The following is a 14,336-nucleotide window of genomic DNA, read 5'->3' as shown; positions in this document are numbered from 1 at the left end:
CTGGGCCAAAATCAAAGGAATAAGGAGAGGCCAAAATCCTTGAGCACCCAAAAAAGCCTTGAAACTTCCAGTAACAAAATATTATAGAAAAGGTCTAACATTTAAAAGCTTATGTTTGAGAACTGACAACCATTCCAAAACCATTATAAGTTAGCTTAAATACAAATGGTGTCCTTTCAAAACACCTCTCACTCCTTTTCTGAAATAAGCAGCACACTATGAAAGCAGAAGAGATAAGCTAATTAGAACAGATGGAGAGAGACCATTTCTTTATTCTAATCTAGTCAGCTAAGCTCTTTACAAATGCTATCTTTGCCTTTAACAGGCAGTCCACTTAAAAATAATGCTTCACATATAATTCACTTGAGTTTTATAATTTTTCTGAAGCCATTAGTTAAAAATAATACTTCACATATAATTCACTTGAGTTTTATAATTTTTCTGAAGCTATTAGTTGAACCTGATAGGTTCACATGATATCTGGGTTCTTCTAGGCCCTATGATTTATAAGCACAAAATTTGTAAGCCCAGATTCACTATACCTACTTCAGAAATACCAAGCTACATATAAAACTAGCTCTAGTCAGTTTTGTCATAGTTACTGTCTTGTAAATCTCTTCTTGAAAATCTTTGGTTATAAACACTTAATGTCTTCTTCCTTTTATATAAAATGGGATAGGAATATAAAGCTAACTCATGATACAGCTGTTGTGAGGATTAAATTAGTTAATACACAGAAAATACTTAAAATAGTGCCTGGCTACGTGATAACTGTGCCGCTTAATTAGCTATTAAGTGGTCCATGATGTTTATGTACATTGGAACTCTTAACCAACGAAGGATAATTGTTACCACAATGGGACTAGATAAAACTCTTTGTATTAGAGCAGTTGTTTTTATCAAATATACCTTGTAGAAAGCAATTAAATTAGTCAAAGTCCCTGTGGAAGCCAGGATTTACTATCAAATAGCACTTGATTTGTCATAGGCCTCTGGAGAAGTTCTCTGAAAAAGTTTTGTTTTTATTATTTATTTTGGAGAGAGAGAAAAAGAGAGAGAAAGCACGCACGAGTGGGGGAGGGGATATGAAGCAGGCTCTGTTGACAGCAGAGAGCCCGATGTGGGGTTCGAACTCACAAACTGTGAGATTATGACCGAAGCCAGAGTTGGGCACTTAACTGACTGAGCCACCCAGATGGCCCTGAGGAAAAAAAAAAAAAAACTTTTGTAAAGATTTAAAGCACATTTCTCTTGAGAATCCTAAAATAGTCCTGACCCCGATTTCTTCAGCCCTCAAAGGTATGCACTCATTTTTAAGAGAAGAGACCAGGTAGGTGGGTGTAGACTATACCAGCACAAGGAAGCCACATACCCAAAGAAGCTTGTCTTTTAGCAGCTCTTGGGCAAAGTTTCCAAATTTACAGACATTTAAGTTCAGTTACAAGAAAGTTTCCAAATTTCTAGACATTCAAGTGCCTCTAGAGAAGGAAGGAAAAGCCTATGCACGTCCACTCACAGTTCTCCCAGTCCAGACATGGTTGAAAAATTACAGGTCGCTTTCACAATAATAATAATAAATACTGAATACAGATGGCATTTTATATTTATTTTAGTTCAGTACATTTCCAAATAAACATTACTGAAAGGAAGAAAACCCAAGATAATGTGCTATGAAGAAAAGGTTTAAGCTTGGTATTAAGCCAAAAGCAATTATGGCATAAATGAACAATTTTACACAATTAAAAAGTAGGTGACACTGGAAAGATGACGACAGCACATAGATTGGAACAAGTTTAGAAATGGCTCTGTATGACAGAACCCTAATTCCCCTAAAACATAAAAAGAAAACAAGCTGATTATAAGAGGCATTAAACTTTTCCTAAATCCTAGTTAAGTAATTAGATATAACCAAAAAAAAAAAAAAGGTTAACACTTTTATTTATCCCAAAGTTATAAATTAAAAATAGTGCTATCTTCTCTAGGAAGACTTTGCCTGTCCAATGACAACCCTCTTACTACCTGTCTTCCACATCTGTCTCTCTCTCTCTCTATCTCTCTCTCTCTCTCTCTCTCTCTCTCTCTCACACACACACACACACACAGAGCAAGGCTGAACTCCCTCTTGAGCCCCCAAGAAACTCTATGACCATTTTTACCAGCAATATTAAAACTATTCAAATGTCCATTTGTACCATTAGCTATAAATGACTCTGGAATAAAAGCTGAGATTCATTGTTTTGTACCTAGCAAACTACCTGCTAATAGTACATGCTCCAAAAACGTTTTCTGAACAATCAAATTAACTATACGCTTGTTCAGGAAGAAAGAAAAATTAATCTAAGCATAAGTTATAGGATATGTACTGGGTATCATAAATTTAACAATTTATTTCTAAGAATGGCTCATGGTTCTTAAAAAAAAAAGAAAATTACACCTTAATTTAATTAATTGAAAACATGTTTAATATAAAATGTTGATATTCTCAACACATTATTTCCACATGAATTTAGGAAAATGAATTTTAAACAATCTTCAAAACATGATAAAGGACAGTGGTACCTCTGAAAAACATACAGACAAAAAAGTTAAGAAGTCATAAGAAGATGTATTACATACTTGCTTTCCCAGAGTTAGATGTACAAAATAATTAATAGTAATTTTTTTAAAATCCCCTCCCATACACACACATACTAGGAATGAAAACATGTAATTATAACCATCTTTATGGGAAATCTCCAAAAGACAAATGTCTTTAACAATATAAAGATGGTGACAAGATTAACAAAAATTCAAAAATACTGAGGCTTAACTGACAACTTCAAATTCACATGATTTTCAAATAAAATGTTCCAATTTTTAGCTTTATCTTAAATTGCCTTTGCTTCATTGCTATATACAGTTAATAATATAAATCCAAGAGATACTTAAAACAGAAGATTAAAATAATATTCTTAAAAAACATGTCTTTTTAGTCTGAGAAAATACAATATAATTATCCCCTCAAAATTTTCCTGATAACATTAAAAGGTTGTGAAGTTCTAATCATATATAATACCACCATCATCACATGAATTCAAAACTTTTACCTGAACGTTTAATAAAAACTTATGCTTCATAGGGATCATAGGTCTCTAAAAATTACAATTTAAAAATATAAAAGCAATTCGAGCAATCTGGCTTTGCAGATAAATACCGGGTAAACAGAGCTATAAAATTATACATTTAGTTCTAACAATTAATAAATAAGATTTTAAGGGTATTTTTTAATTAAAGTTATGAGGACATCAATTTTATCTTGGATACTTACAGAAAGTGTGTACATATATTCTAGGATATGAGAATAGAAGCCAATATTGATATAGCTATTACCTCAAAGAACTAAGTTGAGCTACATATGTAATTGTTAAAAAACTCTTTTGGGTGGCTTTTTTTTCCAAATTTCATTCTGAATGATTGGACTAAATTCCCAGATCCCCATATATGACATCAAAAGAAAAAGAAAACATATTAACAATCACACCAGAGTACCAATTTCATTAGGCAAGAGAGAAAAATAAGCTGCGCTTTGAAAGAGTCTATTTTAATCATCTTCCTAACATCATGTCTTCTTTTACACTATACAGAAGGGATGCCGTAAATGGCATTTTCTGAAGCCTTAATACTAAATTCTTCTTTAAAAAAAATACACAGTATTCATATTGCATGCTTGAGCCGCAAAGAATAGGATTACAATATAATGTGACTTGTCAACAAATGTGACAAGCACTGGGGCTGGCACCAGGGAGGACCTAACTCCCTTCAACTCCCAGTTATATGGAAGTACAGATCACATAGTTTTATTATCTACAAAAACATTCCCACATTTACATATGCTATTGCATAATCAGAAGCATATTTAATCAGAAAAATATCAAATATTTATGAAATTTTAATTTCTATCTAATAAGTTTCTCTATATTACCCCCATTTTCCACTGCATCTATGAGATCCCAACAAGCTAATAATATATCTTATTTATTTTAAATAATGTTCAATGACTTATAAAACTACCACAAGTTATTTTCTTCTCCGTGAGCTGACTAACAAAAGGCTGGTAAGCCGCTTTCCAGTAATCTTATAGAACATCTGTGTCATGTTTGTACAGATTAACTAGCTACTGCTGCCCTTCTGTTGCTGTAAATGAAGTTTCAAAATGAGCTCTCGAATATCTTCTCGTTTCGTCTTTATTACATGACGAGGAAACCATTTCTCCAAATGAATTGGAAGTTCAAAATTAACAATAGGATCCTAATGAGAAATAAGAAAATGAAATCACTTTAGCGGCAAAATTCAAACTTGTTTTAATGTCATTTTACAAGAAATGAAAATTCTAACCATTTATTTAGCTTTTTATTTTTATGTTAAGTCATCTCTACACCCCACATGGGGCTCAAACTCAAGACCCTGAGATCAAGTCGCATGCTCTTCTGGCTAAGCCAGCCAGGCACCCCAAAAAATTGCTAACTTTTTTTAAATAACAGCTTTACTGAGACAGAATTCACATACTATACAATTCACCTAAAACTATACATTATCATTCCTCCCCAATTGTATCATAAGTTCCAACTGTATACTATAACCCTCACATGCTTAAAGTAACTTTAAGAATTCTCCAAACAAGGGGCACCTGGGTGGCTCAGTCAGTTAAGCAGCCAACTCTTGATCTCAGCTCAGGTCATGATCTCATGGTTCAGTGGGGGTGGAGAAGGAGCCCCATGCCTCTGTACTAAGAGCACAGAGCCTGCTTGGGATTCTCTCTCTCTCTCTCTCTCTCTCTCTCTCTCTCTGCCTCACCAACTCATGCTCTCTCTCTTAGAATAAATAAACAATAAAATTAAAAAAAAAAAAAGAATTCTCCAAGCAAGCTTCTAATCAAAAATACCCTGCTTCTATACTCACTTTCATTATACCACACCAAAAAACGGGGCTGGTTGCCAAGACAACCAACAATGTAATTAGAGGGTTGGAACTTTCAGTCTCACCTCTCTGACCTCTAGAGAGGGGAGAGGGACTTCACAAATAATACTGGTAATGACTGAAGTAATGAGCTGACAGTTTAAAAAGCAAAGTGTGGTCCCTTGCTTTTAAAATTTCTTTAATACCGTTATCTATAGCATGGCTGATGAGCGAGACAAGAGCACTCACGCTTGTCATTGTACTCATCCAGCTTATGGCTTTTTGAGCTTCTTGAATGTATGGGTCTTTTAGTTTTGACATTTTTTTCTTCAAATTTTTGTCTGCCTTTCTCTCCCAACCTAAGGCTTCTGGAACTCCAATTACATGTACATTTGAAATTTTTACTTGCATCACACTCGTCTCTTCTGTATGTTCTTTTTCTCTCTGAAATACAGTTGAATACTTTCTATTGCCCTATTTATTTTTTATTTATTGAAGTTTATTTATTTATTTATTTAGAGAGACAGATATAGTGAGCAGGGGAAGGACACAAAGAGAATCCCAAGCAGGCTCCACACTGTCAGTGCAGAGCCCGACATTGGGTTTGAACCCACAAACCATGAGATTGTGACCTGAGTCAAAATCAAGAGCTGGATGTTTAACCAACTGAGCCACCCAGGTGCCCCTTTTGCCCTTTTTTTTTTTTTTTTTTAAGTTCTAATCTTGTCTTCTACTGCATCCAAGTCTGCCATTAAGCTCAAGCAATAAGTTCCCATTGTTTCTTCCAAGTTTTTATTTAAATTCCAGTTAGTTAATATACAGTATAATATTAATTTCAGGTGTAGGATTTAGTGATTCATCACTTACATACAATATCGAGTGCTCATCACAAGTGCCAACAAGCTCTTAATTTCAGATACATTATTATGAATTTTTAGCTGTGGAATACCCATTTGATCTTTTTTAGTAGATTCCAGCTTTTCATCCATTTTGTTCACTTGGACTATTTTCTCTAACATATTATTCAAAGCATTTCAAAGTTCTTATCCATTAAATAACTCCAATATCTGGATTATATGTGATTTTATTTATTTTTTTCTTTCTTGGTCACCTATAATATTTTGCTTCTTTGTTTGTCCAGTAATTTGTGATTGCATGCTGGGAACTGTGAATAAAGAATCTTTACATACCTTAAAGAAGCTCTCCACATACTGCAGTAAATATACTCCACAATCACTGCTATTATCTTGTTTAGGAACTTTAGGGCATAGGTCCACCATGTTTGTTTTGCTGAATTCACGGTGAGTTTTTCGTTTCACTTCCCACTCTACTTCTAAATACCTTGAATCATCAAAAAGTAGAGTGATTCTAGTAGAAACCTCTTTACTATTATTCACCCAAAGATGGAAAAATATTTACTGACAAATGTGTTGCCTCAAGTCAAATTTCCAAATTTAAGAGTTCAAATTATAATAGGTGAGGCTTCAAGGATTTCTATTTAAAAGAAAATCATTTGAGTTTCAAACTAATAGCTAGATTTTTCAACAATCCAACTTTCACAACTCACACACATAAGCTCATTTATATTATTAACAAACTACTGTACTTGTTAACTACTAAACAAATTACTTTAAAACTTTAGTTCCTAGTTGGTTCCAGATCTTATAGTAAATTATAAAATTAGACACACACACACACTTATATACACACACAAATACCACCCCCCCCCTTTTTTTTTGAGTAATCTCCACGCCCAACAGTGCTTAAACTCAAGACCCTGAGATCAAGAGTCACATGCTCACTCTACAACTGAGCCAGCTAGGCAGCCCAATATATACACACACAAGTAATAAAAATGTGAAATTCTTTTTTTTTAATGTGAAATTCTTATTTTCTCTGGAATGATACTTTTGAGAACCACTAATATCTACAATGCTCCTTTGCGAAAATTCTGCTTTTTGTTGTTATGAATATAAATTTTGATTTTACTTTCAACATATACAAGTTAATATCTGAGAAATATTAATACTTTAATATTAACATACAATAAGGGATATTTATTACTGATTAGATTGTAGACCTCATCTAAATGCATAACGAGATATAATTCCTGATACAGTCTTTTCAGTAATTCTTAAATAAAGTAGCTTCAAAATTACTGAGATTTTAGATAACAGACTGAGGGTAAAATTGTCATTACTTACTCTCGTAAATTCTGAACTGTGTTTTGTACAGAAGCAGCTTTCAAGGAATCTAGTATGAGAATGCATGGCCTATGAAAATCAAAAGAAGAAATCAAGATGTACATATTTGTATATGAAGTAAATTTAAATATCTGAGAAAACTATTATTATCACAAGTACCTACCTTTTACACATTTTCTTTGGTACTGGTACTGATACATTTGTCCCGGTACTCTGAAATAACAGGAATTTTTATGACTTTGCAATTAAAATCAGTTTGAATACATTAATGTTTATTCAGTTAATCTTTATAATGTTCGAAATAACTCTGAAATTGACATTTCAAGTAAGAGTTCTTTTCATCATCTAAAGGGAGCCAACATCGTCTTTTCAGAAATTCACTGATTTATTTTTTTACACTGGTGAAACAGTATCTTACACACTTTTACATGTAGCTTCAAGAAGTTCTAGAACTTTGACATAACCTAGAACTTTAATTACTTCTATTCAGAATTACCATCTCAAGCAAAGATAAATAAGTTAATTTAACCTGTCTTTACATACATTCTCTAACTCAATATATGATATCACTGGAGACAAATGTGGGAAACAAAAAGTCAAACTTAAGCAGATTATTTAATGTATAACTTCCCAGTACCTTTATTATTCTAATGTAACAGTGAATCTTTTTTTTTTAATGTTTTATTTATTTCTGAGAGAGAGAGCGAGAGAGAGCAGGGGAGGGTCAGAGACAGGTGGAGATACAGAATCTGAAACAGACCCCGGGCTATGAGTTAGCTGTCAGCACAGAGCCCGGCGCAGCACTCAAACCCATGAACCGTGAGATCATGACCTGAGCCGAAGTCAGACGCTTATCCGACTGAGTACTCCTGTAACAGTGAATCTTTAAGAGAGAAACAGGACACAGGGTTTAACCAGCTTAACTGACCATACAATCCTTTTTGTCATAATCAGCATCTTAGAACAAGTGGTCTAAGGAACCTAATTTGGGAAGCCTGTTTCTACAAGCAAGAAGAAGGTCTCCTATTGTGCCACTGTTACAGCAGAAAAGGAAACTTCCTTTCTTCTGCTCACCCTATACCAGTAACAGTAAAGACATAAGCCTATGCCAAGATAGCAAGGCTACTGCTGTCTATACATACAGAAAAATCACTAGGTGGCTATATTAATCAATTAAGACACCAAATCTAGACCATGCATAAGAGTTTGGAAGTCCATAAAATAGTTAACAGAATTCAAATATGTGGATGCTAAACATGCTATTAAACAACCAATGGGTCAACAAAGAAATCAAGGAAGAAATCACAAAAATACATGGCAATAAATGAAAATGAAAACACAGCAGCCCAAAATCTTTGAGATGCTAAGTTCTAAGACGTTAGTTTATAGTAATATAGGCCTACCTCAACAAATAAGAAAATTTTGAAATAAACAATCTAACCTTATACCTAAAGAAACTAGAAAAGTAAGATCCAACAAAGTCCAAAGGTAGTAGAAGGAAGGAAATAATAACGATCAGGATGGAAATAAATGAAATAAAAACTAAAAAAAATAATATTAGAAATAGATTAATGAAACCAAGAGCTGGTTTTTGGAAAAAAATAAACAAAATAAGAAACCTTTAACCAGACTCATCAAGAAAAAAGAGGACTCAAATAAATAAAATCAGAAACGAAAGATGAGAAATAACAACACCACATAAATACAAAGGATTATAAAAACTATGGAAACTTATATGCCAAAAATTTGGACAATCTAGAAGAAATGAATAAATTCCTAGAAACACACAATCTTCTAAAACTCAATTAGAAAGAAATAGAGAATCTGAACGGACCAATTTTACTACTAATGAAACTAAATCAATAATCAAAAAACAAACAAAAAGTTAATGACCAGAGAGATTCACAGATGAATTCTACCAAACATGTAAATAAGAGTTAGTATCTATTGTCTACAACTATTCCAAACAAAAACAGAAGGGAAACTACCAAATTCATTCTATGAGACCAGCATTATTCTGATACTGAAACCAGACAAAGACACTACAAAAAAAACCTACAAGCCAATATCCCTGATAAACACAGATGGAAAAATCATCAAAATATTAACCTACAAGCCAATATCCCTGATAAACACAGATGGAAAAATCATTAAAATTTTACAAACTGAATACAAAAGTACTTTTAAAGAATCATTCACCACAATTAAGTGGAATTTATTCTAGCTATGCAAGGATGGTTCAGTATCTGCAAATCAACCAATGTGACACATCACATGAACAAATTAAAGGATAAAATCCATTTGCTCATCTTAAAAGACGCAGAAAAAGCATCCATTCATGATAAAAACTCTCAACAAACTGGTTTTAGAGGGAACATAGCTCAACAACATCATAAAATCCATGTATTACAACCCACAGCTACCATCATACTTATGGAGAAAAGCTAAAATCTTCTCCTTTACGATCAGGTACAAAGATGTCTACTCTCATCACTTTCACTCAACATAGTACTAAAGTCCAGAAATTAGACAAGAAAAGAAAAAAAAGGCAACCAAATTGCTAAGGTGGAAGTAAAACTGTCACTATTTGCTGATGACATGATATTATATATACATAATATATCCCTAATGACCACACCAGAAAATTATTAGAATTGATAAGTGAAATCAATAAAGTTGCAGACACAAAATTAATATACAGCAATCTGCTGCATTTCTATACACTAATAACAAAACAGCAGAAATAGAAATTAAGAAAATAATTCCATTTACAATTACACACACAAAAAAATTACCTAAGAGTAAACTTAAGCTCTAAGAGTAAACTTAAGGTCAAAGATCTATCCTTACTATATAAAAACTGATGAAAACTATACAACACTGATGAAGGAAATTAAAGACAACATAAACAAATGGATAGATACACCACATTCATGGTAGAGAATTAGCATTGTTAAAAGGTCCATACCACACAAAGTAATCTACAGATTCAGTGCAATCCATATCAAAACACCAACAGTATTTTCCACAGAACTAGAAAAAAAAATCCTAAAATTTGTATGGAACCACAGAAGACCCCAAATAACCAAAGTTATCTTGAAAAAGAACAAAGCTGGAAGTGTCACCATATCAGATTTCAAATATATATGGTCAATTAATCTACAATAAAGGAGGCAAGAACAAACAAGGGGCGAAAAACAGTCTCTTCAATTAAATGGTGTTCGGAAAACTGGACAGCTACACACAAAAGATTCAAACTGTACCAGTTTCTTACACCATACACAAAAATAAATATGAGATCTGAAACCATAAAACTACTTCAAGAAAACATTGGCAATAATCTCTCAGATGTTGGCTTTAGCAACATTTTTCTAGATTTGTCTCCTCAGGCAAGGGAAACTTAAACAAAAATAAACTACTGGGACTGTATCAAAATAAAAAGCTTTTACACAGCAAGAGAAACCGTCAACAAAATGAAAAGGCAGCCTAGTGAATGGGAGAAGGTATTTACCAATGATATAGCTGATAAGGGTTAATATCCAAAATATATAGAGAACTTACACAATTCAACACACACACAAAATCCAATTAAAAATGAGCAGAGGATCTGAACATTTTTCCAAAGAAGACGTACAGATGGCCAACAGACACATGAAAAGATGTTCAACATCTTGTCATCAGAGAAATGCAAATCAAAACCACAATGAGATATCATCTTACACCTGGCAGAATGGCTAAAATAAAAAAGAGGAAAATAACAAGTATTGGCAAAAATGTGAAGAAAAAAGAATCCCCATAAACTGTTGGTGAAAATGCAAATTCGTTTTCTACAGCCACTGTAGAAAACACAGTGGTTACTCAGAAAATAAAAACAGAGGGGTTGTTTGGGTGGTACAGTCAGTTACGAGTCTGACTCTTGGTTTTGGCTCAGGTCATCTCACAGTTCATGGGTTCAAGTCCTGCACTGGGCTCTGCACTGATACTGTGGAGCCTGCTTGGGATTCTTTCTCTCTCTCTCTCTCTCTCTCTCTCNTCTCTCTCTCTCTCTCTCTCTCTCTCTCTCTCTCTCTCTCTCCTCTCTCTCTCTCTCTCTCTCCTACCCCCTCTGCCCTTCCCCTGCTTGCACTGTCTCTCAAAATAAATAAACTTTAAAAAAAGAAAATTAAAAATAGAAATAGCATACAATCCACTAATTCCACTACTTGGTATTTGCCCAAAGAAAATAAAAACACTAATTTGAAAAGATATACGGACCACTACACTTACTGCAGCATTAATTACAATAGCCAAGATATGGAAGCAGCCCAAGTGTCCATCGAAGGATGAATGCTTAATCAACTGAGCCACCCGGGCACCCCTATCGAAGGATGAATGGATAAAGAAGATGTGGTATGCAACAACATGGATGTAGCTAGAGGGTACTAAGCTAAGTGAAATAAGTCAGACTGAGAAAAACAAATACCATAGGATTTCACTCATATGTGAAATCTAAAAAAACTGAATAAACAAAATAAAAAGCAGAAACAAATCTATAAATATATACAACAAACTGATGGTTGCCAGATGGGAGGAGGATCAGGGTATGGGCAAAATAGGTGAAGGCAAGTGGAAGACACAGGCTTCTACTTATGGAATAAATTACAGGAATAAAAGGTACAGCATAAGAAATATAGTAAATGATACTGCAATAGCACTGTATGGTGACAGATGGTAGTTATACTTGTGGTGAGCATAGTTTAACATTTAAACTTGCCAAAATCACTATATTGTACACCTGAAACTAATATAACATTGTATGTCAACTACACCCAAATAAAAAGAATATATATATATATAAATGCTTGTTTAGGCACAAATTATACCAAGCTAAAAGAAGTGCTGATAATGAAGAACAGAAATACATCTGACCCACAGAAATTAGCAAAGTAGTCAACCAAACTGTTCAGATAAACTAGTGAATAAACAAATCAAGAAAATTAAAGTAAGCTAAACAAATGTAAGAAGAATGACAATTTCACTTGTTTACTTTCCTCTCCCCATAAAATACATCAAAGAACCATCAAACAACACAATTTATCATGGTCCAACAATATCCACCCCAGTCCATCTCACTGTGCCCTATTTTACAGATAAAATTATTATACTCAAGGGTTTTCCTTCTTTCAGATCTATAAAGAACACACTTACTTGGGAATCCTCTGTGCCCAAGGACATTGTTGAAGTCGTATGTACATCATTATCTAGTTAGAAATAACAAAGCAATAATGAGTGTTTATTTTATATCTAATACCAAGTAATTTAGATTTGGTTTGGGCCAGTATTAATAATAATAGTTATTAATAATTCTGGTTACTGCTTAGACTATAGTTATAAACACGTAATTTGATTTTTTTCTCTAAAATAAGTAGGCTTATTTGCTTACAGAATTAAGATTTTGGTTGTAACAAGAAAAATCATGGAAGAATTTTAAGACACCTGAATTTTAAGTAAGAATTTTAGGTAAGCCTAGTCAGTTTACTAGCATTAAAAAGAAATGTGTTCATTTACATTAAGAAAAAATGTGGGATTTCACCACAAAAAAACTCTTAAAATCCATGAATTCAGTAGGGTTGCAGAATACAAAATTAATGTACAGAAATTTGTTCTATTTTGATATACTAATAACAAAGTAGCAGAAAGGAATATTAAGATAACAATTCTACTTACAATCGTATCAAAAAGAATAAAATACCTAGGAATAAACTTAACCAAGGAGGCAAAAGACCTGAACTGGTCTATGCCTGAAGATCCACTTGACATAACATTCTAACATAGGAATTACATTTTGTCTATACATGAGGTTGGGCATCTATATGAAAATTTCAAATTTCTTATTCTTTCTTCTAATTAGTTTCATTAAAAAAAAAAACAAAAAAAAAACTACCACCAGGACTCCTGGGTGGTTCAGTCCGTTGAGCATCCAACTCTTGATTTCAGTTCAGGTCATGATCTCAGGGTTGTGAGATCAAGCCCCATACTTGTACTGAGTATGGAGCCTACTCGAGATTCTCTCTCTGGCCCCTTTGCCCCTCCCCTTTTGCCCCTCCCTCCCCTCTCTCTTTCTCTCTCAAAAAAAAAAATATATATGTATATATACCATCTTTTAACCTTATATTTTTCACTATAATCATTTTACTGTTGCCATCATCATTAAAACCAGTATTTGCATGGGGCACCTGGGTGGCTTAGTCGGTTAAGCGTCCGACTTTCGCTTAGCTCATGATCTCATGGTTCGTGGGTTCGAGCCCTGCGAAGGGCTCTGTGCTGGCTGCCAGCTCAGAGCCTGGAGCCTGTTTCAGTCTGTGACTCCCTCTCTCTCTGACCCTCCCCTGCTTACGCTGTCTCTCTCTCTCTCTCCTAGAAATAAATAAAAAACATTAAAAAAAAAAAAATCAGTATTTGCATTAAGTTTATCACCTATTGTTTTGTTGTCTTGTTGAGACTGCTGAGTCTGGGAGTGCTGGGGTACAGTTTGTGGAAAATCTTCATACACAGCTTCTTCTAACCATGGAAAACAAATGACAGCAAGATACCAATGAGACCTGTTGGAAAAGAAATACAATCTTAATAACACGAAATCTAAACAATGCAGAGCAATGTGTTCTAGATCTACAGCTGAGAAAGTGGGTGGGACAAACTTCATACCAATTTTGAAGAAGTACACTGTAATATCTGACACAAAATGGAATACACATTCCAAAAGTAATTAAATAAGTAGTAAGACTACTTACGGTAAAATCTGAGTTATTTCCAATTTTTTTACTTTCATATAATGAGCGCTTCCTATTGAAGAACTGCTTTAATAAATAGACTCATAGCATCACCTTTTTTTCTGTTAGTGCTTAAACAGTTTTTTCTCTTAAATATTTTAAGATTTATTCTAAAATCTTTTGATCTTTTACTTAGAAATTCTTTTGGGTCCAAAATAGAAAAATTCAATGTCTCAGTCATTATAGTCTTATAAGCATTTCCCATTTTACTTTTTCCACTATATTTACAATATGCCAATTGTCAAACCAAAATCTAATATAGCTCACTCATTGTTTTAGCCACTTCTTTGGAAAATTTAAACATAGTAGTTGACATACATACCCATTATCTTACTGATTATTAATCTAAAAACACACAAAATATTTTTTTCTGTACTCCCCAATTTTG

At 33.6% G+C, this 14,336-nt stretch overlaps 1 protein-coding gene across 1 annotated transcript in view; it reads right to left on the bottom strand.

The window, feature by feature from the left end:
* Positions 1-2,514: 2,514 nt before the first annotated feature.
* Positions 2,515-14,336, bottom strand: part of LOC120225838 (sentrin-specific protease 7-like) — a gene marked incomplete at its 5' end in the record, with an annotated part of 52,414 nt that continues 40,592 nt past the window's right edge. Inside the window, 6 exons of the mRNA XM_039224022.1 lie at positions 2,515-4,287; positions 6,126-6,276; positions 7,140-7,208; positions 7,303-7,352; positions 12,327-12,379; positions 13,596-13,720. Of these exons, the coding sequence (XP_039079953.1) occupies positions 4,150-4,287; positions 6,126-6,276; positions 7,140-7,208; positions 7,303-7,352; positions 12,327-12,379; positions 13,596-13,720 (586 nt within the window). The remainder of the gene's footprint in view (positions 4,288-6,125; positions 6,277-7,139; positions 7,209-7,302; positions 7,353-12,326; positions 12,380-13,595; positions 13,721-14,336) is intronic.

Source organism: Hyaena hyaena, unplaced genomic scaffold (assembly GCF_003009895.1).
Source record: "Hyaena hyaena isolate Hyena2069 unplaced genomic scaffold, ASM300989v1 scaffold_1522, whole genome shotgun sequence".
Lineage (NCBI taxonomy): Eukaryota > Metazoa > Chordata > Mammalia > Carnivora > Hyaenidae > Hyaena > Hyaena hyaena.
The sequence above is the reverse complement of the archived record's forward strand: the minus strand, read 5'-3'. Positions and strand labels throughout refer to the sequence as shown.